This window comes from Micromys minutus, assembly GCF_963924665.1.
Source record: "Micromys minutus genome assembly, chromosome: 24".
Lineage (NCBI taxonomy): Eukaryota > Metazoa > Chordata > Mammalia > Rodentia > Muridae > Micromys > Micromys minutus.
The window spans coordinates 33,561,968-33,586,789 of record NC_137959.1 but is presented as its reverse complement, the minus strand read 5'-3'; the positions used below and the strand labels follow the sequence as shown (position 1 = coordinate 33,586,789).

Here is a 24,822-nt window from a genome sequence, read left to right as displayed (position 1 = left end):
GAAAAGCAGATTTTTATTTGGGTTTGGGGGGTTTTGTTTAAGGGAAGTAGTAAAAGACAAAGCATGCTACTCTTCCCTTTGGACAGAAGGCAACATCCTCTAGTAATGGCCTCCCTGGGTCCACCTTTGTAGCATAAACTTTGCCAAACTATTTGGAATCTGTGAACCTTTTCTTCATTGCATGTAAAGTCCTGATATTCGTTCCAAGTCTAAAACTTGATTCATTTTTGTGGCACTGTCTTACAGGAAGCAGACAATGATCCAACGGGGGAAGCAGCAGCCAATACCCAGCAGACACTTACTTTCTATGAATTAGACCTTGGTTTAAATCATGTGGTTCGGAAATACAGTGAACCCTTGGAGGAACATGGCAACTTCCTTATTACAGGTACTTTTCTGCAGTGCTTCTTTGTGTCTGTTGGGGGAAAAAAAGACTTACTTTATTTGAGTACTTTGCTTTTGTGCATGTCTATAGAGACCAGAAAAAGACATTAGATCCCTATGAACTGGAATCACAGACCATTGTAAGCTATCATATGGGTGCCTACCACATAGGGTTTGGATAGAATTTGAATTATATTCTCATCATAGTAAACCTAATGTCTTTTTGTATGTTTTTGTTCCATTGTTTTAGACAGTTCTCATTCTGTAGTCCTCACTATGTCGGCTAAGCTGACCTTGAACTTAAGGCTATTTTTGCCTTAGTTTCTCTAGTGCTGCAATTAGAAATGTTAGCTATCGGACCCAGTTTCTGTTTTTCTTGAGGCTAAAAATGGTAACATGATTTTTTTTTTAAGGCCAGGTGCCACACTCTTTGAGTTGGGGGCCAGCCTGTCTCAGAATGAGTTATATATGTAGGTCTTGAGAGGCAGAAGCAGTTGGATCTTACTGTGTTTGAGGCCAGCTATGGGTATACATGAGTCCCCTGTCTCAAAAGAAAAGGGGAAAAAAACACAAAACACATTTTATTAGAGACTAGTTAAAAATAATAAAAGCTATTTGTTTAAAAAGAATAAAACTATGTGTGACTACAGCCTTATATGAATATCAGATTTGAGGAAGGGACCTGGAGATGCAGCTCAGCAGTTATGAGCACTGTCAGCAAGCCCTATCTACCCACCAACCCACCCGGAGGTTCAGGGTATGCTTTCTCTTACAGTTTTTAAATGGGCCTTATGCTTGTATGGCAAGTACTTTACCAACTGAGCCTGTTTTTGCTTTTTGAAATTTCTCATATTTCTCAGGCTGGCTTCAAGATTTACTATGTAATTAAAGGTGGCTTGAACTTTTGATCCCCCATTCTCCCAAGTGCCAAGATTACAGATGAAAACTACCATGCTTGGCTTTATTTTAATTTTTTAAGACAGGATCTCATATAGCTCAGACTAGCCTCAAACTCACTCCATAACTCAAGACCATTTGACTGTTGATCTTCTCGCCTGTTTTCCAAGTACTTGTATTAGAGGTGGACATCAGAAGAAACACTTGGGTTTCAGTATCATCAAGTGGGAAGAAGAACAGTTTGAAAGAAAATAAAAGCAGTTCAGGGTAGTTTAAGCTTTTTTTCCTCTCTCCCAGTTCCTGGAGGGTCAGATGGTCCAAGTGGAGTGTTGATTTGCTCTGAGAATTATATCACCTACAAGAACTTTGGTGACCAGCCAGACATCCGATGTCCAATTCCCAGGAGACGGGTAAAGTCTTTGCCGTAGAGCAACAACTGTTTAGGAAATGGATTAGTTTATTTATTTTTTAATGATTACACCATACTATCTTCCTCTCTTTCACATTTATTATTTTGTGTGTATGTATGTATGCCATGGTTCCTGTATGGAGGTTGGAGGAGAAGCTGCAATAGTTAGTCTTGACCTTCGTATTGTGTCTGGGTCAAAACCTTATAGGTTAAACTATATAATTAAATCTTGGCTAAAAACATTGAAACCAGCCTGTTGATCTGACATTTACTAAGCATCTGACTGCTGGGAATTTGTATTAGGTTTGGAGCAGTGAAAAGGTATAAAACTCATAATGAGTTTACTTGCAGAAATATTTTATAAAATGTTGAAAAAAACCCCAAACAGCAGACTTAGTTTCTAGGGGAACAGGAACTTAGTACTGTACAGGCTGGTGGTGATGGGTGGTCTCTATGGCAGTGTGGGTGAGTATGCTTGTTTTAAAAGTTTTATGAACAGCCTGAAATGATGACTATTTACCTCATGTCTCTTCTCTGACATTCTCCTCTGGAGATGATTTTTGCCTTATCAGTCTGATCAGGCTGCAGAGTGGAATATTAGCTGTTTCTTGGTTACTGGGGGCAAGTTTTAATTGTTAGCACCTATTGTGGGCGATATTTTATGTTAGTTCTTGAGTGGTCTGTTTAGTTCCTTTTGGTGAAGAATGAATTCCAGAATACTGAGTTGCTTATTTCTAAGATGTTGATTTTGTTTCTGGTTTTGCCAGAATGACCTGGATGACCCTGAAAGAGGAATGATTTTTGTTTGTTCTGCCACGCATAAGACCAAGTCCATGTTCTTCTTTTTGGCCCAAACAGAGCAGGGAGATATTTTTAAGATCACTTTGGAGACAGATGAAGATATGGTAAGTAGACCATGTATATAGGGGTGTATCTATTTGCTGTAGTCTATTTTGGTTTTTAATTTGAATATAATTTAAAACCTTTGTCTAAAGTACTTGCTGTTTGTTCATGTCAGATTTACAACGTGCTTTACTTTTTTTTTTTTTTTTTTTTGTTACTTTTTTTGGTTTTGAGTTGGTTTCTCTGTATTGCTTTGGCAGTCGTAGCTTTGTAAATCAGGCTGATCTAGAACTCAGATATGCTTGTCCCTGCCTCTGAGTGCTGGGGTTAAAGGTGTGTGCCAGCACTGTCTGGCTCTCAAAGCTGCTTAACATCTATACATCATAAAATCTACACCTCTTAACATCTATACATCATAACTTTTCCCTGAGCTAAGATAGGGAGCAAGTGTAACTGATTTTCAGAAGAAGAAATGGAGGGAGAGTGAATCTAGGGGAGAGGGGGCAAGGGGAAGCTGGGAAAAGTGGAAGAAGGGACACTGTTAGGATATGTGTTGTGAGACCAGAATCTGCAGCTGTCTTTCTGTTGCAGGTAACTGAGATCCGCCTCAAGTATTTTGATACTGTGCCTGTTGCTGCTGCTATGTGTGTGCTTAAGACCGGCTTCCTTTTTGTGGCATCAGAATTTGGAAATCAGTGAGTAATCCTTTTATTATCCTAGTTTACCACTGTAACCCTCAGGTTACCATTACCACAAATAGTAAAAGTTAGCAGAAGGGAGTTGTGGTTTCAGAGTTGGGGAGCTTTTCACAGAACAATTGAGGTTTTTCAAAATAAGTATTGCTCTCATTTTTCTCTCTGTATTTATTCTCCCCTGTCCCTTTTCTTTAACTGCATTCTCTTTTCCTCCAGCCCTGTTTTTTGTGTTAATTTTCATTGTAAGCTTCCTTTACTATAGTGGCTTTAATTACCCTGAAGGTCTGTAAGTATGGTAATATGTTCTGAGGCAGAAGGATCTCAAGTTGGCTAGCTTGGGCTGCATAATGAGTTTTTTTTTTTTCTACTTGTGTTCTCTTGTACATACCTACAGTTGAAGTTCCTCAGTACCCACACTGCCTGCCTGTGTCACCAGTGTGCCTTGCTCATTATTTTTGCCTAATGGGTCTCTTCTAGTGACTTGTGAAATCTCAATTTATTTTTCCTCTACTACGTTTAGTCAAGTGTAAGAGTTCCAGTTTTACTTTCTACAGTGGTTCCAGACTAAGTTTAATTTGCTTTTCTCCTGCAAAATCCAGTCTTCATAGAGACATCTCAACAAGATAGGACATTATCTTACTGATAATATAGATGTTATGTTAGTGACATTATTTTCTTTATCTCGGTATTAACAATCTTTATATTTTCATTGCCATATGGAAGAAAACTAATGATTAATAATTAAATAATTATTTAAATAAATAATTAAAGACCGGTATTCACAACTCCAAATTACTTACAAATGACAGGGTCATCCTGGTTTTTCATGGGTATTGGGAATCTGAACATAGGTCCCCATACTTATGTGTAAGTATGTCATAGCAGTCTTCCAACTGAGCTGTTTCCAGCCCATAATACTCTGCTCTACCTGCCATTTGTTCTGAGTGCCTCATTTTGTCTACTCCTTTGAAGTCTATACAACTAACTGCTGTCACATCCCATTTCTAAGCATAATAAAATCTGCTCAAATGGTTTCTGCATAACCTGTGCCAAAGAAAATCTTATTTTGCTTTTTCTCAGTTACTTATATCAAATTGCCCATCTTGGAGATGATGATGAAGAACCTGAGTTTTCATCTGCCATGCCTTTAGAAGAAGGAGACACATTCTTCTTTCAGCCGAGACCACTCAAAAATCTTGTGCTGGTGGATGAACTGGACAGCCTCTCTCCTATTCTATTTTGCCAGGTGTGGTTTTATTCAGTCACCTCTCTACTATGCCAGCTCACTGTTATTAAATTGGAAATGTAATGTAATGATTAAGAGATTTTTCTCAAACTCAGATGTAGTCTGAAAACAACTTATCTGTGAAATCATCACTATGGAAACCTGGTAGTTACAGAAGTTCAGGGACTAAAACCTATCCTCCTGCCTCAGCCTCCTGACTGCTGGTATTAGAGGTGTAAGCTGCCATGCATGGCTGATTGGTGAGGTTTGAGTTCAAGACTGTGCTGTTACCTAGGAGTAGGATTGCATCATATGTATGTATGTGGGTATGTAGCTAATAATAGTCTAATAACAATGGGGCTGATAGGTTTTTGAAGCACTGGTTAGAGTAAATGACTCTTGGAATGCCTGAAAACTTAGTAATTGTTTCTAAGGGTAGCAATGTTATAATTATTCAGTGTAGTTTGGCACTTGTAAGTAGAAGAAAACACTAATCTTGGGTGCAGGTTATATATAACAACACTTCATTTTACATGATTTCTGACTTCTGAATAAATTGCATAAGTGCTTTAGGTTTTTTGTTATGCTTTTTTTAGTTGGTTGGTTTATTTGGTTTTTAGCATGATTTCTGTGTGCAGTTCTTGCTCTCTAGAAATAGACCAGGTTAGTCTCTAACTCATCTTCCTGCTGCTTCTTCCTGCCACTACTGCTTCTGGAGTGCTGGGAATAAAGCTGTTTGCTGCCACCACCCAGCAAGGTGGTTTTTGTTTGTTTTTTAAGATTTATTTATTTTTATGTATATGAGTACATTGTTGGCTGTCTTCAGGGACAGGAAAAGGAGTCATTAGATCCCATTACAGATGGTGTGGGCCACTGTGTGGTTGCTAGAAATTGACCTCGGGACCTTTGGAAGAGCAGTGGGGCACTCTTAATTGCTGAGCCATCTCTAGCCTGGTTTTTTTTATTTTTTTGGTTCTTTTACATGTGGAATGCTGGGGCCTCTTCTCTTTCTAGTCAATAGAGTTTACGTAACTAAATCAGAGAACAGTTTGTCCTCTTGTAATTGTTCTTAAAAATGTATATAATAGACATTTTTTCTCTTGTTGTTTGTGCAGATAGCTGATTTGGCCAATGAAGACACTCCACAGCTGTATGTAGCCTGTGGTAGGGGACCCCGGTCATCTCTGAGAGTCTTAAGGCATGGACTTGAGGTAAGATAGGAATTTTTTGGTTCTCTTATGTTGTGAAAGGAAGCCCAGCACAGAAGATTATACAGGTTTACTTTGAGGACATCAAAGATAAATTACTGTTTCTATGAACAGAAATGTACTTTATCTTCTCCCTGAAGTTTATAGAGTTTAGGTTACCTACTCCTTAACTTACTAGTATGTTAGTTCAGATTCACTCCCCTTCAACATCTTGGCAGAAGTTAATAATACTTTCTGTGACCATTTGTGATTGGCAAACTATTGTCTGTTTTTAATCAATTTTTGTTGAAAATATAGCCAAGATGACCTTGGTTTTAAGTCTGGCTTTATTAAGTAGCTGCTTGTAATTAAGCTTTTGTTCTGTAAAATTCAGTTAATACACCCCTGGCAATGGGCAAAGAGACACCTTGTTTGTGGTGTTGCTCTTATATCAGTCAGGGGCAGAGCAGATGGCAGCCCTTTGTTCATCCTAGCTTGATGCCTAGCTTGGTGGCCAAAGCTGTTTCATGCCTAGGGCACATAAAATAAATGGATAAATAAATAAACAAAAATAAAATTAAGGGGGCTGGAGAGATGGCTCAGCAGTTAAGAGCACTGACTATTCTTCCAGAGGTTCTGAGTTCGATTCCCAGCAACTACATGTTGCCTCACAAGCATCTGTAATGGGATCTGATGCTCTCTTCTGGTGTGTCTGAAGACAGTTACAGTGTACTTATATAATAAGTAAATCTTTAAATAAAATAAAATAAATTTTAGCTAATGATAATATTTGTTGTCTGGTTAAAATAGCTTAAGTTATAGCATGCTCTAATTATAAAGTGTGCACAGTGTATGTAACTTGAGCCACATTAGGCAGAGGTAGGAGGATTTTTTATTTCAAGCCTAGTTCAACATAGGTGTTATTTTGAAAATACAGATAGTGTCTATAGAAAGTATTTGTTAGTATTGTTTTGGAAATCTGAAAATATTATCACTGCCAAAATATTCATCATTTCACTAAATTTTGAGTGTCTTTGATCAAATTTAAAATCAGCTTGTATCTGTTTGCCTTTCCTCTTCTCCTCCTGTCTTCCTCTTTCTCAGTTTCTGGTCCCTCTCCTCATTTGTTTGTTTTCAAAACAGGGTTTCTAGTTTCTTTGTGCAACCCTGGGCTGTTCTGGAACTCACTGTATAGACCAGCCTGGCCTCAAATTCAGCTATCCTCCTGCCTCTGCCTCTTGAGTGCTGGGATAAAACGCATGAGCCATCGTTATATGGCTTCTTTTTTGTTTTTTAAAAAAAAAAAGTTTCACTGAATTAGGGCTGGCCCAGACAGAACAGTTCTCTCTCAGCCTGCATGCAGGGAGCCAAAGTTGTTGGTTACTTACTGCTTATTAGCTCCTAATGAAGATTTGATACACATTAACTCTTTCTACAAAAAAGAAAAGTATAAAAGGAAGAGTGTTGTGTAGTGTAGGATAAAGCACTCCATAGTTGGCTCTTTTTTTTTAATGTATACGAGTACAATGTAGCTGTCTTCAGACACACCAGAAGAGGGCATCAGATTCCATTACAGATGGTTGTGAGCCACAATGTGGTTGCTGGGAATTGAACTCAGGACCTTTGGAAAAACAGCTAGTGCTCTTAATCTCTAAGCCATTTTTCTAGTCCTGTGGTTGCTTTTTAATGCCTTGCCTTCTGTCCTTAGAACTTTATAAGCAGAGCTTCTTATTGCATTTTGAAAATAATTCAAAATTATTGATAATTGCTTTGTCCCTTCTTGTGTGTCTGTGTCTTACCTATTGTGTTACTTGAATAAAAACAAAGTTTTCTATTTGGTAGAGTATAGCATATATGACAGTTAAGTTTTACTGGTGAAGTTTTTGTGTTCTGTTGTATACTCGGAAGCTAAAGGATAGTGCCTTGAGTTTATTCTCTATAATATATGGTTAAAATAATACTGTGAATTACACTATCTACTCTGTGCTATTATATTAACAAAAAAATAGAGATCGTGTCTAATCCACTACAACAACAGAAAACCCCGATTGATTTTTGTGAACCACTTGTAAGGTGATTGTCAGCCCAGGGGTAAAGTGGCATTCCTCACTATTCTTCCTAACATATGGCATTCAAATTTGTGGAAAGATGTGACTTTGCCTTGTAGAATTTAGAGAGAGCAGTGATGTGCTGCTATAGATCTACTCAGTCATTTCCAGCAGGGCTTGTCCTCTTTTTTTGGATATAGACATTCCAAAGAAGTGTATAGTTTGGCTGTAAAACCTGTACCCTTCTGTATGTTCCATGACTTTTTGCTGAAGTCTGTCATGGGGACTGCCAGTGCCGCTGGTCTGGATTTCAGGTTCTTTTTCACTAAGAAGTTCAATTCCTTTTTTCTGTTGTACAGTGTGAGGCCTTTGCATTTAGGGTATTACTACCTTGCTTAGCATGGAAGTCGTAGAGTTTCATGCTCACTAGGTTTGTGGCTTGCCTCCTCTCCTGTTAGGTATCTGAAATGGCTGTTTCTGAGCTCCCCGGTAACCCTAATGCTGTCTGGACAGTCCGTCGGCACATTGAAGGTAAGTCTCCCTTTTCTTATAGTCAAGATGGGGTCTGGGAGCCATTGCCATGAAACTTAGAAACTGCATTCCTGCTATATCTGTATCATTTCATCTAGTGCCACGTGCCAGAAACTTCCGGCATAATACCATATTTTTTGAGGTTTCTCCTGATCAGAATACCTTCCTTTACTGTTGCTTTTTCTGAAAGTGGGTAGAGAGGGTATAAATTGACTGTTAGTTGCATAAACATTTCAGAATTGTTGAGCTGCCTGTGTGATTTATAAACCTCTGCTTTCATCTGTGTATGTTCTAAGGGAAAGTTGTTTCTCTTTGTATTTGAACTATGTTTTCATTGTGCTAAAAATTACAATGAAAGTCAAGGTTTTAAAAACTGTTAGTTCTGCTTATGCTTAAGAAAAGTATAGATTGAGCATAGTCAGTTTTAGTGTGAGTAAAAAAGTTGTGAAGGAGGCGGAGTCACTCCAAACTGAAAGGCTTGTATGGTACTCCAGTTGCAAGAATGTCTTTTGACATTAAATTTCAGTCCTGTAACAATAGAACTTGTCATATTTCCCATGGTTCACTTTGGAGCAGAAGGTTTTTTCTAAGACTTCATTTTCATCTTTTCTCAGGAATGTGAAACTAGAAAATGAGACCTGGCCAGCAAACAGAGCTTTGGCTAGGAAACAGCTGTAATTCTGCTTGAGGTTTGATGTTCTAGTTGAATGGAATGAGCTGAAGGGAGCTGGAAAATGTGTAGGAGGGGAATTTACTAGAATACTACATATTTTTCTGTGGATTTTGTTCTCATTAGTTATCAAATGAATTGCATGGGGATCTTCAGTAGGAGATTGGTGGGCTCCTTTTAGCTGAGAAGGTGATTGGATATTTGGTTTGAAGAGATTTATATATTGAATATAATTTCTACATAGAGAAGCTAGCTAATGTTGATCTTAATTTTGGTGGACATTGATAATAAGGTTATAGTAAATGTTATCTAGATTAGTTAAACTAGAAGGATGCTTGAGGGATCTTCTATTTTTAAAGGTAGGTCTCACTGTGTCCTCAGGCTGCCTTGGAACTTGGTATGTCCATGATGGCCATGCATTCACATCTTCCTGAGTGTAATAGTGACATACATGTCACCATGCCCAACTTCTCATTTTTAGATAGTTTTTGGAAGTTTTAGAGCAGATTTTGGTTTGCCAGAAGTTACTCCTTGTTTCTATGAAGAAAGCAGAATATCTCAAGTAGTAACTCTAAAGCTAATACATCTAAATAATAGGGGCAAAACATTGTCTTTTGAATCTTAATTGAATGCTCATGTGACTCACTCTGTGGTGGGAGGCTATAGTATTGGTTTCTTGTGTGCTGTCATCCTGTTCTCATTTCAGTGTCCACTGTCCATTTAGAGTAATTAGCACAGAATTTCTACATAAGAGCACTTGTCACATAAAGGGGAATGGAGTAACTCAGTGGTAGAGCACTTGGCCACTGGGGCCAGATCCTGTATAACCATCAAAAAATAAATTAAAAAAAGACAGGTATTCCACCCCTGTGTGCACTGATGTGGTAAAAGGCACACACATGCTCCAGAAGGGACTGTAGGAGAGGGAACAGACTTATTTAAAGGTGAAGAAGGAAGGTAGTGGAGAGAGAAATAAATGCCAGCATTCAGTGATAGACAGGCTGTTTCTGGTGTGGTGGAACTAATAGTTGAAACTGTTCTTAAAAATCGAAACCTACGTAGCAAATGTTTCTTGATCACTTTCACTTTTTCCTGTACTTTGGTCAATTATCCACAAAAACATGTTAGGTTTTCTGGTCATTTTCTTTCCAGATACCCTACGATCCTATTGAGTGAGCATTCCTCTATCCACACGTGCCTTCGTCTTCAGGCAAATACTAACCTTGGCTGGTACTTGGTGATGCATACTACCAATACCAAGCCTTTTTTTCTCTTCCACAGGTGGCTGGTGAAGGTGCTGATTATCACAGGTGTGTACCTACTGCTAGGGTCTACTGTGGGATCTTATAGGGAGAGGGATGACCGTCACAGAATACTGAGGCTGCCCTAATGGTGTCTCTCAGAGGGGACCCTGCAGGCGGATGTCAGTGTGCATCATAGTAGCACTTGTCGGTCTGCTAGCATATCAGCTGGTCTAAGGAATTAGCCTCTCTGGACAGTAGAACTAGTTAGCTTTTATGAAACTAAAAGAACATGTAACTAGCAAACCACAGCTTCGTTCTCTTTTGGAATTATCCATTTCTGATGTACTTACTAAAAGATTAGGTCCTGGAGAAAACATTCTGAATATACGATATATTAAACTAAGGTGAGATAAGAGCCAGGTACTCTGAATATCAAGTGCAAATGAAACACAGGAGGCTTGGTCATTAGTACTGGGGCCCATGTTACTGTTTGGAGAGGACTATTTATTTGTAGAATAATTTAGTAAGGTAAAAAAGCATTCTCGTGGTTGTTTCTATAGTGCTCTAAAAAAGGAAACAGAAATATACTGAACTTGACCCTAAAGAGGTGTTCTCTTACCCTGAGAGATTCCTCACTGAGACAGAAAGTACTATTTGTATAAGTCTTACAACCTCTAGAAAAAAGCATTGTGAATATTTATAATTCCTAGTAATAGCAGTGCCTGAAGCATGATTTCTGTATTGAATGTTAACTTAAGGCCTGTAATTGCCCGAAGTAATTAGTGTGTTTCAGGACTTAATTGCTCAGGAATGGCAGTGGTAAAGTTACAGTGATTGGTATTCAGGGAGCTGTGGTTAAAGGGAATTTTTTTAAAGCAGTAGTCATTGCTCTCCTCCTTGTGGACTTATTTAGCCAAAGTGTGACTGCTGTTAATTGAGCATTTCCTTCCTTTATATCTGAGTACTCTGGTCTTGTGGCTAAAGGGAAGGTGTAAACATGGGCACCCCTTCTCCACCTATCCTCTTAATATGTAAGTCAAAAACTGATTTCTCTTCCAAGGACACCCTCTGTCCTCTCAACTGAAGGAAGACACCGAAAGATATAGCCTGTTAAAGTCTTTTATTAGTTGGCTATAGTTTAGTATTACACAGGTTTGACGATAACCACATTTCAGTAAATGGAAACATGGGAGATGTGTTGTTCTCATAAAAATAAGCAGTTTCTAACTACATGTCAGAAATTTTCAGGTCATAAGTTCAGAGCTGGAGTAAAGTTTTTAAGTTTGATGTCATGTTGAGATCAATTTAGGTCTTTTTGTAAGCTATTAGAAATCCATTTAGGGACAACCATGTCCTAATTTCCTTTTTTAAAAATATTTCTTATAATGTATGTGTGGGCATGTGTGCCACAGCGTGCATGTGGAGTCAGAGGACAACTTTATGGAGTTGGTCTTCTCCATCCATCTCTATGTAACTCTTGTGGGTGGAACTTGGATCATCAGGCCTGAACAGCGAGCGACTTTATGCTTTGAGCCATGTCAGGCCTTAAGTTGTTTTATGGTAGCAGGCAGGCCTTGACATATAAAGCCATTGTAAATGATGTCTCCAAAGCATTTGCTAACAGTACAGTCAAAAACCAAGTATCTGGTCTAGCATTGCTCTTTAAGGTCTAGAAAATTGTATGTATACTTTATGGGTTACCTGTCTGTCCACCATTAGAATGTGCGTGTTGGAAAAGAACTTTGATTCTTGCTTTCTGCCACCCTTGTTGTATATGTATGTGTATTAACTGAAAGTTTTGTTAAACAGCACTTAACCCTTACTGTGTGAAGCAGTTTCATACCATTATTTCTATTGTAAAATACTGATTATAACTCACCAAACTGTATGTCCTGCTGATGGCTTAGTACTGTGTAAGCTACATCAATGATGTCTTCACCCTCCTATAAAGAATGCTGATTAAAGTAGTTTTAATAATAATAATTTTGGAGTAGTACAAACTAAAAATAGTCCTTGATGTGTGTGGAGTAGCATTGAACTCTCACAAGGCTCAGGGCAAGCAGAGCCCTATAGCTGCCAATCTGGTTTACTGCCTTACTCTCCTGTCCTTTGTTTAACTGATTTCTGGGTTGGGCACAAAATGACACACAAAAAAAGTTGATGTAGAAATACAGATATAGAGTTGGGGGGGGGACAATAAATGTACCTTTATTCAGTATGTATCCAGTGTTCTGTATTGATGTAGGCAACTCAAACGCTGTTTAATACTGTAGAGTGAAGGTTTGGGAAGTAGATGGCCTTTGGCAATGGGGTTGTGCAGGACACGCCATCAATATTGTCTTTATATAGAACTCAGATCTTAGTACCTTGAGAAACTCATTAGTGTTTGTTTATTAAACTACATGATGAAAAGCAAATTTTAGTAAGATTGGTCATAACCACTGTGTTGCTAACATTTTTAAACAGTGAAAAGTCCTAGAGGTCAAAGACTGACCATGTCAACATTCTCCCTTTCCCCATTTTCTGGTTAACTTGTGCTCTGTCTTAGTGGGAGTAAGATTCCTAGGCTCCAGCCCTAGAATAACCAAATATGTTCAAGCCTCAAGTAATCCTTTTCTTCACTAAAGATTATATACTTGCATTAGCTCTGTTTGGAAAAAGTGCTTGGGTATCTTTTTGGGGTTTTCGGGATGGGTATTTTGTTGTTGTTGTTTTGGTGGGGTCTTTGGTTTGTTTATTTTGAGACATAACCTTGGTGTCCTCAAACTCAGAGATCCACTTTTTTCTGCCTCCTAAGAAAATGCTCAGGTTCATGAAGTGCCCCACCATACTTGACTGGCTTTTTCTCTTAAAATGTTCCTTAAGCAGGTTGGAATTAGGCAGGATTAGCTCAGTTGCCTATCATGCAGGAAACTCAGTTCCATCTCCAGCACTTTATAAGCCAGGCATGGTGGCACATCTATAATTCTAGTGCTAAGGAAAGTAGAATCAGAGGGGTCAGAAGTTCAAGGTCATCTTTGACTGTATATTGAGTTCGAGTCCAACTTGGGCTACATGATACCCCATCAGTCAGTCAGCAGTTGGCACAAACAGATTTGCTCTAGTTTTTCACAGTTATTTAAGATTTTTGGTTTTTTTGTTTTTGTTTTTATCTTGTCTTTACCTGAAGAAAGTACTAGTTTTCAGACGTTTATACTCAATGTGTTTGGGCATTTATTTGTAGGTTGCTAGGAACCTACAAATCTTTTGAACCATCCTGTTCTGTGTGTGCATGTGTGTAGTGACTGCACATAGAAGTGTTGAGGAAGGTTTCTGAAACTACTCATTGTCTCAGCTGCCTTTCTGGTGCTAGTACATTTGAACTTTTTCCTAACAGCTCCTTTGTTTTCTTTTTCCAGATGAGTTTGATGCCTATATCATTGTGTCTTTCGTGAATGCCACGCTGGTGCTGTCCATTGGAGAGACTGTGGAAGAAGTGACTGACTCTGGGTTCTTGGGCACCACTCCAACCTTGTCCTGTTCCTTATTAGGAGATGATGCATTGGTGCAGGTGAGCTTTCTCACCTCCTCAGGATGCCATGGCTGTCCTTTGCCTGCCATACTGTTCTGTGGTGTGCTTGAATTCCTGACTCTTCATTCTCACCTCCAGAAAGCCTCAGGGGGGGTTCCAATGTTTTATCAACATAAAAAGGAGAATTCCTTTCAGGTTTTTACTAACTAAGCAATTAGGAAAATTTCCTCTCCATTGGTCATTTCTCTTGTAAGACCCCATCACTGCTTTTCTCAGCTTTATTATTAACAAGTGGGTTTTGTATCTTTTGGACCTGATGAGGCAAACATGAACATTTCTTTTTTATTTCTTTATTTTTTTTTTAAGTTTATTTATTTCATGTATGTCAGGTATATTGTAGCTATTTTCAGATACCCCAGAAGAGGGCATTAGATCCCATTATAGATGGTTGTGAGCCACCATATGGTTGCTGGGAACTGAAAGAGCAGTCAGTGCTCTTTACCACTGAGCCATCTCTCCAGCCCCTTAAAAATTCTTTAAAAATTGGTATGTCTTGGATCTACTAACTATAAGCAGTGCCTCAATTGTGTGGTTCCAGATGTGCTGTGTGTGAGGTTCATTCTGGGTAACAGTTGGGTTTCTAGTTAGATTTTCTTTGACTTCTAGGTGTATCCAGATGGCATTCGACACATCCGGGCAGACAAGAGGGTCAATGAGTGGAAGACTCCTGGCAAGAAAACAATTGTGAAGTGTGCAGTGAACCAGCGACAAGTGGTGATCGCCTTGACTGGGGGAGAGCTGGTCTATTTCGAGATGGATCCTGTATGTTACTTGTTTCATTGTGCTGGCCATGTGTTATCTTCCATTGTGGTTCTTGGTTTGTGTGTCTTATGAATACATGTATTTACAGGAAAGAATGAAAGTGTCTATAAATAAGACAGTTTGCCCCCTTTTTAAAGATTAAGGACAAAAACTAGTAAATCTCATTCAGATTATACTTGTGAAATCCTCTTTTAAAGGTGAAATAACTTGGGGTTTTTTTTTTTTTTTGTTTTTTTTTTTGTTTTTTTTTTTTGTTTTTTTTGTATCTCACCCTCATTTTCTAATGAATATTTGGCAAAGATTTATTTTATTTTCTTTTGTTCTCTTTGTTTTTTGTTTTGTTGTTTTGAGGTAGGGTCTAATGTAGGGTTCTAGGCTGGTGTCAAACTCACAGCAGTTCTCCTGCCTCAACTTCACAAATGCTGTGATTTGTCATGAGTCACTATGCCTGATCTTGCTATTTTATATGAGAACGTATCCAGAACTTAGTTTCTATTATAAAAAAAAAAAAAACCTTAAGTATGCATCTTTTTTTTTTTTTTTTTTTTGGACCATGTTTGAATTTATTTTGTTGTTTTTGAAATGGTCTTGTGTATACTAAATTGGCGAACCCCTGGTTCTTCTGTCTTCCCTTCTGTTTCCCATGTGCTAGAATTATAGTCTTGCCCACAGCTGGCTTTGTTTAGGGTTCTCGTGATAACAGATAAGTGGTTTTATGTATTTGTTTCTTGGTCTGGGTTAGTTTATGTTTATGCCACATCCTGCTTTTTTTTTTTTTTTTTTTTTTTTAAATCTTTTCCTCTGGGGCACTAACCTGTGAAGTTGATTATGGGGCCTTAAATGGTGAGATTCCTGGTCACTGACTTACTTAAAAGCTGAGATGTGAAACAGGTGTTAGCAGTGTTTAGTTGGTAGATCTCCAGCACTGTATAAACAGGATGTGTTCAGACCCTTTGTATTCCCAGTACTAGTGGAGGCAGCATGGTCTCAGGTTCATCCGTGAACATAGCTAGTAATAGTTACATGAAACTGTCTCGAAAGTAAAAAGACAGGTGAAAAAAAATGTCCCATCTTTTCTAGTCTAGAGCTACTGGGTGAGTTATAGCACATAGACCTATTTTGTTTATCTTTCTGTAGTCAGGACAGTTGAATGAGTATACGGAGCGGAAAGAAATGTCAGCAGATGTGGTGTGCATGAGTCTGGCCAACGTGCCCCCTGGAGAACAGCGATCTCGGTTCCTGGCTGTGGGGCTGGTGGACAACACTGTCAGAATCATCTCGCTTGACCCATCAGTGAGTGGCATCCTTAGTGTTATGGGTGGGACCTAAGCACCTGGCTCTCTAAATCTGTACCTATTGTCTTTTGCTCCTTCTCTCCCCGTATTTCCTGTCTAGCCGTGAGATCCTTGGATACCTAGTTTGGTGAGCTGTACACTGCTGCTGCCTTTGATTCCCAAAGCACACCTTAGGAGTCCTATGCTGTAGTTTAAGGATATTGGTCTGTGGCTACTGTGTGTTTCTTTGGCACACAGTAGCCACAGAATCCCCTTTGTAGTGTATTTTCTATTTTGTGTATATTACTCATGTTTTGCTTGCATGTTTGTATCAGAAGTATCCAGTTCCCTGAAATGGACTATTGAAAATCGGTGTATAGATCCTGGGAGCCTGGGTCCTCTGGGAGAGCAACAAGTTCTCCTGGAGCCATCTCTATAGGCTTTCCTGAAGTTTAAAATCACAAGACTGTTGATTAAAAAGAAATTTTTACTTGTTATAGGGCCTAATATGACTTTCTTACTTTGACCATTATTCACTTTGACAAAAATAAAGAAGCACTCCCCAAAACGTATTTTGAGATTCAGATTTAATGAGCATCTACTCTCCGTTTTCTTCTGGGGTTTTCATTTTCCTCAAGAAAGATCCTCCTTCAATCCTAATGGATTTCTGTGAGTGTGTTTTTCCAAAATTGTTCTTACAGATTTTTCCTCCCCACCTCTGTTCCTTAGGACTGCTTACAGCCTCTGAGTATGCAGGCTCTCCCAGCCCAGCCTGAGTCTCTGTGTATTGTGGAAATGGGTGGGACCGAGAAACAAGATGAGCTGGGTGAGAGGGGCTCTATTGGCTTCCTGTACCTGAACATTGGACTACAGGTAAGAGGTCCAAGGGTTCACATTGTCAGTGTAGGTTAGGCCTTAGGCCTTTTCCCCCCCATAGTTCTAGATAGCCACCTTAAGAAAATCTTATAGTGCTGTTATAGATTACTTTTTCTCAACACTTAGAACATATTAATCTTCATATCTGGTAAAAATGCTTTGTGGTAGGTGTTTTGGATTGGAACTAAAGGAGTCTTCAGAAATAACCTGTAGTTCCCATGGTATGCCAGTCTTTTAAAATGAATTCCTCACAGATCATAATTAACAGTAGTTCAAGTAAAGCCTGAATGTTTCTGTAGCCAAAGCAGCTGGGCTTGTCATGGTACAGAAAGCATAGAATGCTCTCACTGTACTCCTTACTCCTTAGTCAGTAACTACAGAGACAGCAGTTAGGTAACAGGCTTGTGCTTTTTAAGTTTAGTTTCCTGTTTAAAAATGCTTGGGCATGAGACAGACAGATTAGACCAATATAATAAGTCTTTATTTTCCCTTTTTCTTGAAGTATTTTAAAGCAAATCTAAGGCAATAACTTGTCCCACATATACTTAGTAGTGTTATCTCTACAGAGTTTTGCTTTAAGGAGCTAGTAATATCATACCCACCAAAATTAGTAACTCTTTCTGAATATCTGATACTTTGTGCATGTCTAATTTCTTCCTGGAAAATTCCAGCTAGTACAGACTATAGAGGCTGATGGCGTTTATTTGTAACTGCTGTGGGCACCAGGAAGAGTAATGAAAGTGTGCTGTTCACTCTGTTGCGTCCCGTAGGAAGTACGTGATGTAGAAATGTTTGTAATCAAGTCTCAGTAAGATAAATTGAGGTTTATTCCTTTGCTCTAAACATACTTTATACAGGAAAAAGATAATGGCTCTCCCCTACTCTCTTCTTCAGTCACCAGTTTTATAGCTAAAGAGTTGGGGCCACAATGTTCTAGTTGAGTCTGATAAACTAGGGATTTTGTTGGTTGCAGGTGGATTTTTTTTTTTTTTAAACTATGAATTTGTGGGTATTTTCTTCTTCAAATTGTTGTCTTCTCTTAGATTTTTGTTTACTTCATTTTTGATTGTGGTTCCTCTTGGAGTTTGTTTATTTGACTTGGCTAGCTTGTCTGCCTTTTCACACAATTAGATATCTGTTTGCATTGGGAATGTTCTTGCTTCAGCCTTGAGTCAGTCATTCCTATAGGGAAAATGAGGCTTAGAAATCCCCATAGTCAGTACATCTCAGTCTTTAACTGTGGGTCTGGGTTGTTGTTTTGTTTTGTTTTGTTTTTGAGGAGGCCTGCTTTTAAATTATAAAAAGTATCTAACTTAAATGATTTTGGGCGAATGTGGAGGTGAGACAGGGTTTCTTTCGCCCTGGCAGTCATGGAATCCTCTTCAGAGCAGGCTTCCAGGACTTCAAACTCTCAGACATTCTCCTGCTTTTGCTTTGTGAATGCTGGGCTTAAAGACATGCACCATCTCTTCCTGGCTTAATTGATTTTTTTTTTCAATGTACAGGAAATGTATGTATAGGGAAAGGTGGTTTTTGCTGGTAGATGCTTAGTAACTTGAATGAGTGGATTCTTGATTGTTAGGGTACTGTTTTACGTTTTCCTCGCCGAGTCCTGTCTGTCTTCTGCTAAAGTAGCCAAAGCAAAATCTTACATAAAAGTTTCTATCATAAAAATGAGGCTTTACCTGTTCTTATTTTTTTCACTAGAACGGTGTGCTGCTGAGAACTGTCCTAGACCCTGTTACTGGGGACCTGTCTGACACCCGCACTAGGTATTTGGGGTCCCGACCTGTGAAACTCTTTCGGGTCCGGATGCAAGGCCAGGAGGCTGTAAGTAGTAAAAGGCCATTTGGATGTTCGGTGCCACTGTGAATTTCTGACTGGTTCACTTTTTAGATTGATGTTAGCTCTATGATGGTTTCACTTACATGGGAAATTCTGGGTTCTTTATAGAGTTTTCTAAGAGAAATTATGTAGGAATTATGTAGTTTAAATATTGATCCTTGGAGTCTCTCTCTTTAGGCTTAGCTATCTGGGATGGAAAGGGCTGAAGCCTTCCATTGAGGATTGTAGTGCTATCATGAGTCTGCCTAATATTTATTTTTTTCTTTCTTTATACAATAAGCCTTTGTATAGCCTACTTGGGCTCCCTTTGTTTAATGTGGCTTTTTGGACTTCTAAAATTAGAGGTTAAAGTTGGGTTGTGTGTGTGATCAGTCTGCCGTGTCCAAGCTTTTCCATTCTTACTGGAGTGCTTCCTCCCCAGGTTCTGGCTATGTCCAGTCGCTCATGGCTGAGCTACTCTTACCAGTCTCGCTTCCATCTCACTCCTCTGTCTTATGAGACCCTGGAATTTGCATCAGGCTTTGCCTCTGAACAGTGTCCTGAAGGCATTGTTGCCATCTCCACCAACACTTTGAGGTGAGAAAATCCTTAGATTTGAAACCCTGCAGGAAGCATTGGTGCCAATTCCTCAGCCTGCAGTTCTGCCAGAGTTGGAGGAGTTTGTGGAAATGGCTAAGAACAACTTCTTCATCAGGAAAGAGTGCTGCAGCTGAAATTTAGTTTGGCTCAGGATTTTAGAAACTGTGAGCCAAGTTTGAATGTTTGGCATTTAGCTTCTGTTTAGACTTTAGGAGCTAAGTTGTAAAACTAGTCTAGTCTTGCACTTTAAGATTTCTGTTTCCTGGCAAAATGGTCATATTCCAGGATTAGTTTTAGAGCAAGTGCTAAATCTATGTTGTTTATCTATAGAATTATATCTTTGTGGGGGTTTTTGTTTGTTTGTTTGTTTGTTTGTTTTTGGCCAGGGTTTTACCATGTAGCTCAGGAACATGTTAGATAGATCAGCCGGGCCTCAAACTCATGGAGATCTACCTGTCTGTGTACTGATTCTGGGATTAAAGCCTTGTTATTTATTTTTTCTGACAGACTCTTACTAGCTAGCCAATGTTGGGTGGTTTCAAGATCAAATTTCAGGTTCTCATTTGCACACACAAATTGAGAAGACCTCTGAACATTCCAGTATTTACTGTTAGAATCAGTCACTTCTACTTTTTGGCTATTAGTAATATATAAATATTTGTCTTGATTTTTTTGTGTGAATGCAGGTTTTTCTTTAAAATACAGGTTTTGAAAGAGTGAATTAGAAATATGATCGCTGTTGTGTTGTGGGGTATTTGCCAGAGCCTACTGCTTGGATGTGGATTTAAGCCAGTAGAAAGTCTCTGTTAGCCAGCTGGCAAATTACACTGCGTGTTTGGGATCCCAGGGTAGCCTCGAGCTGAGTTTAAAACTCATCCTCAGGACCAGTTTTTAAAGCATGAAAGTCGTGTTCTGGCTTGACATATTTCAGTTAAACAAGAACAGTTAGCCAGAAGTGGAACTACAGAAATCAAAAGACAAGGTTAGTACAAGGTTAGAGACTTTCCTGAAACTATAGACTTTGGTGGGTTAGGCCTTTGTTTTAGTTTTGGCAGGTGGTGCTGTCTGTGTGCTGAGTTTTACAGCCTGAATGGTACTTTTCCAATCCTTTTTGGAGGTACTGTTTGTTATAATGAGTTCTTAAACTTCTAGTCTCCATGTATAACAGTTACTATGGACAGAATTAAACAAGAGGGAAAGGAGGAAATATCTGTGTCCAATCCTGTAGAGTCAAATTCAGCTTCTGGTTGATCTTGGGGGTCCTCTGAAACTCAAGGTGCAGGATCCTGTTGGGGTTGATCAGTAGAAGAGGAAGTTATTTCAGGTAGAGGAGTAAAGGGTTTGAGCTGGGATAGGTGAATCCAGTGAGGGACAGTCTCAAGCTTAGGGGCTGTGGGGTTACAAGACTTACCTTGAAGGGTCCCTGTGACTGAGGGCGAAAGGGTGAACTATGTTGATCCAGAGGGGAGAGAAGGACCTGATCACCCATGTTGGTAGGAGATGGGCAGGAGTTGGTAGTGGTCGTAAAGTTTCATAGGAGGGAGTGGAGGTGACAGAGTTAATGGGGTGATGAGGAGATCAGGGAGAGGCAAGGGATGAAGATGGGGGCATGGGGTGTTGTCAAAACTGGTGGTCCATGCGTGAGCTCATACAAGTGAGATGGAAAGAGGTCTGTTGGAGTAAACTTGTAGCCTGAGAAGAGCCAACAGCATGAGCCAATTCTAAGAGATTGACAGGATGTTTTTTTAAGGAGTAGTTAGTTGATTCTGTCTTTCCTGACACCACAAAAGTCAGGCCATGTAATAAACCTGTGAGAGGTTTATTGGGGGGTTATATAGAAGCTGCCTCTGAGTGAGTATGGAGGAGGAGAGGATAGGCTGTGAAGGCACAGGCTTTATAAAGTGGCACAGCACATAGGGAGGATTACACAACTCTGTGACAATGGAACATGTTGCATTTAGCAGCCACTGTAGCTTATTGACGTTTTCATTACTGAACTGTATACATTAATGGTGAAATTGTGCGTTTCTAAGATATTTATTTAAATGTGCCTTCATCAATGGCAGTCCAGGGCTAGGGAGATGGCTCAGTGGTTAAGAGTACTGTTCAATTCCCATAACTACAAGGTGGCTTGCATCAGTATGGGATCTGATGTCCTCTTCTGGTGTATCTAAAGAGAATGACAGTGTGCTCATATACATAAAATAAATAAATAAGTTTTTTTTAATGCAGTCCAAGAATAGAGTCATGTGAAAATTCTGAGTTCTTATGAAAAAACTCCAAGAAAACAGGAGTCTGACCTCAGTTTCTTTAGAACGCAGAATTCTTAGGATGTATTGTTGTGTTCCTTCCTGGTATAGCAGATAGGAGTGAGCTATGTTGTAATTCATGTGCCTCTATGGAAGAACATGGTTTTTGTCATGTGTGGCTTGTCCTTGTGACTCGTGTGACTCTTGTTAACCTTCAGGGTATAAACTGTGCCATGCTCTGAATAAAGTTGGCTAATGAATTTAGAGTTTAGCCTCATTTTTAGGCCCCACTCTCCCAGGTCACAAACCAACTGGAGAGATAAACATTCAGCCCTATTTTTTGAGGCAGGATCTCACTGAAAATAGTGTTTGCGAATTAGCTAAACCAACTACCATTAAACTCCAGAGATCCTCCTGTCTCTTTCCTTAGCACAGGGATTACGGGTTACTGCTTACTGCTGTGCTCTGCCCTTTAAATGGGTTTTAGGATCCATAATTCAGGTCATCATGGTTCCATACTTTACCAACTAAACCTTCTTCATGGCCCCTGAACTCTCATATTATTACATTAACTATGGAATAGTAAGGTTTTTGACAGTTTCAGTGCAGGTATAGTATGTGCAAAGCTCTAGTTCATTGTGTTTCAGTGGTGAAAACACAATTGCAGGGAAAAGTGGGATGTATTGCTGAAGAGGAAATCTTCAAGAACTCCTTGTCTGTGTATGATCCTTTAAGCGTAGACAATTGGACAACTGTTATCATGTCTTATGTCGTTGTTAGAGGTTAACAGTTGTATTTTCTGCAACTGATGATGCTTCATTTCATCAGTTCCTAAGCTGAGTTTTAACTCCCTTGCCTATTTATTACCATAGGATTTTGGCATTAGAGAAGCTTGGTGCTGTCTTCAATCAAGTAGCCTTTCCATTGCAGTACACACCCAGGAAGTTTGTCATCCACCCTGAGAGTAACAACCTTATCATCATTGAGACGGATCACAATGCCTACACCGAGGCTACTAAAGCTCAGAGAAAGCAGCAGATGGCTGAGGTAATTACTCTGACCTCCAAAGGGGCAGTTTCAAAAAATCTGCCTATGAAGTTCTGTAGAAATGTTTAAATTTAAAACATCTCTAATTCTTTTCTCCCTGCCACATGCACACTGTTTTGGAGATAGGGTCTCAAACTGTAACCCTGGCTCTCCAGGAACTCCTAATGATCCTGCTGTTCCCAGCTTTTCAAATGCTGGGATTCTGTGTGCACTGTCACACATAGCTGTAGTCTTTGCTTTCTGGTTTTTTAGATTTGCTGTTCACCACATAGACCATACTGACCTTGAATTTACAGGGATTTGTCTGCCTCCACACCTGGAGTGTTGGGATTAAAGGTGTGCATTACCACACTTGGCTGTCTTTGTTACTTTTTAAAGAACCAGGGCTTTTGGTATGTAGCACAGTGGTAGAACTCATGTCTAGCTTATACAAAGCTCCAGGTTAGATTTCTAGGACCTAAAAACAAAGGTAAAGTGGTTGGACTCTAAAGCTAAAACTATAAACCAACCCCTTTCCAAGACCTTTAAGCAAAGTTCTTTGCCTGTCTTTCTCCCCTTTACAAGTGTTTTTGTGGGCTGGGACCAATATGCTGACCTTGGTTACTCAGAATTCATTTTCCTCTGTGGAACTGTTCTAGTCCTTGAACCTCCAAGGGTGTGTTACATGGTGCCTGGATTTGAGCCCAGACAGCACAGCTTTCAGATTTTCCCTCAGCACCAGCTCATCCAACTAGCACTGATAGAGAAACCATATCTAGTCTTACCCGGGGAAACCTGGGGGCACTGTTTGAATGAACCAGGTTTTTGTTTTTTGGGGTTTGGGGTTTTTGTTTTGTTTTTAAGGAAAAGATTTATTTCACATATATGAGTACACTGTTGCTGTCTTCAGACAAGCTGCCCACCTTGGTTGAAAGTCAGCTTATACCGCAACCGGATAGGTTCTTTGTGCGGGTTGTCAAGCAACAGCATCTGAGATACCACAGCTGGAGGCATCAAAGGACTGAATGTAGGGAGCTTGGAACTGGACGCTGGCTGCAGCTTCACTCTCATTGATTTTGGGGCAGCCACCTGAAACATGACATCCCAGACAGGCTGGGTGGCAGTGCTCAACCCATTACAGAAGGTTGTGAGCCACCATATCGTTGCTGGGGATTGAACTCAGGACCTCTGGAAGAGCAGTCAGTGCTCTTAACCACTGAGCCATCTCTCCAGCCCCATGAACCATGGTTTTCATTTCTGAGTTTTTAGACATGAAAATAATATTTGTCATAGTTAATATTCTGTTTGGGTTTTTTTGTTTGTTTTGGGGGGTTTGTTTGTTTTCTCAGATATAACTACTAGGTTTGTTTTTTTCCTTTTAGTGATCTCTTTATTTTGCGTTTCTCCTCTTGAATCTTTTCTTTTCCTTTAAAATTGTGTATCTGAGTGTTTGCGTGCAGACCTAAACATCATGTCTGCTGCACTTTTTGTTGAAACTATATCGCTGTCAGGCCACAAGTGCTTCTACCAGTGGTGCTTTTGAATCTGTTTGAGGGAACCCTAGTGCTAGGCAATGGTCTTTCCTACTTCACACTTCTCACCTGTTCTTGCTTTTTGGATTTAGGAAATGGTAGAAGCAGCAGGGGAGGATGAGCGGGAACTGGCTGCAGAAATGGCAGCAGCATTCCTCAATGAAAACCTCCCAGAATCCATTTTTGGAGCTCCCAAGGCTGGCAACGGGCAGTGGGCCTCTGTAATTCGGGTGATGAACCCTATCCAGGGGAATACACTAGACCTTGTCCAGCTGGAGCAAAATGAGGCAGCCTTTAGGTAAGGACCTGAGGTCGGTGGGGGGATTGATGTGAGCAGGGTTCTTGGGTTTTGACTAATGCCTGGCTTTTCATACTTGGTCTGCTTTTAGTGTGGCAGTGTGTAGGTTCTCCAACACTGGTGAAGACTGGTATGTGCTGGTGGGTGTTGCAAAGGACTTGATACTGAGCCCTCGATCTGTGGCAGGGGGCTTTGTGTACACATACAAGCTTGTGAACAATGGGGAGAAGTTGGAGTTTTTGCACAAGGTAAGAACAAACTTTTGGTTCTCCTTAGGTCGTCCTGGGTTCTCCCATTTTTGCACTAAACTTCTAGGTCAGATCTTATTTGTTTTGTGTGTGGTTTTTATATGAGGCAGAGTCTCACTTTATAGTCTTGGCTATATAACTTGTGGTATGGATCAGGCTAGCCTTGAGCTCAAAGCTGATCTTCTCTGCCTTCTGAGTGCTGGGATTATACCACCATGCTGGGCTGTTCTTTTACAGACTAGCTTGTTGACTCTAACTCATCTCTGTAGCATGTGGACCATACTAGGACCTTCATTCTTCAGTGATGGAAGCCATGTTCTCACCACCTTCAGTGTTAAGGGCACATAATAAACTGGTCCCTTGTCTACTGTGTTAGTAAGCAGTTAAAGAATTAGTATGTCCAGGAAGTTAGTATTTAATAGAAACAGT

The 24,822-nt window shown here is 39.7% G+C and overlaps 1 protein-coding gene across 2 annotated transcripts in view; it reads left to right on the top strand.

Moving 5' to 3' along the window:
- SF3B3 (splicing factor 3b subunit 3) overlaps window positions 1–24,822 on the top strand; it is a 34,550-nt gene that overhangs the window by 4,879 nt on the left and 4,849 nt on the right. For both annotated transcript variants that reach the window (XM_080937345.1, XM_080937346.1), the window contains exons 5-20: window positions 247–388; window positions 1,579–1,691; window positions 2,458–2,595; window positions 3,125–3,228; window positions 4,309–4,474; window positions 5,569–5,664; window positions 8,147–8,219; window positions 13,532–13,683; window positions 14,311–14,466; window positions 15,604–15,759; window positions 16,470–16,613; window positions 18,324–18,446; window positions 18,883–19,037; window positions 22,162–22,336; window positions 23,940–24,145; window positions 24,237–24,393. In XM_080937345.1, coding sequence (XP_080793471.1) covers window positions 247–388; window positions 1,579–1,691; window positions 2,458–2,595; window positions 3,125–3,228; window positions 4,309–4,474; window positions 5,569–5,664; window positions 8,147–8,219; window positions 13,532–13,683; window positions 14,311–14,466; window positions 15,604–15,759; window positions 16,470–16,613; window positions 18,324–18,446; window positions 18,883–19,037; window positions 22,162–22,336; window positions 23,940–24,145; window positions 24,237–24,393 — 2,256 coding nt within the window. The remainder of the gene's footprint in view (window positions 1–246; window positions 389–1,578; window positions 1,692–2,457; window positions 2,596–3,124; window positions 3,229–4,308; window positions 4,475–5,568; window positions 5,665–8,146; window positions 8,220–13,531; window positions 13,684–14,310; window positions 14,467–15,603; window positions 15,760–16,469; window positions 16,614–18,323; window positions 18,447–18,882; window positions 19,038–22,161; window positions 22,337–23,939; window positions 24,146–24,236; window positions 24,394–24,822) is intronic.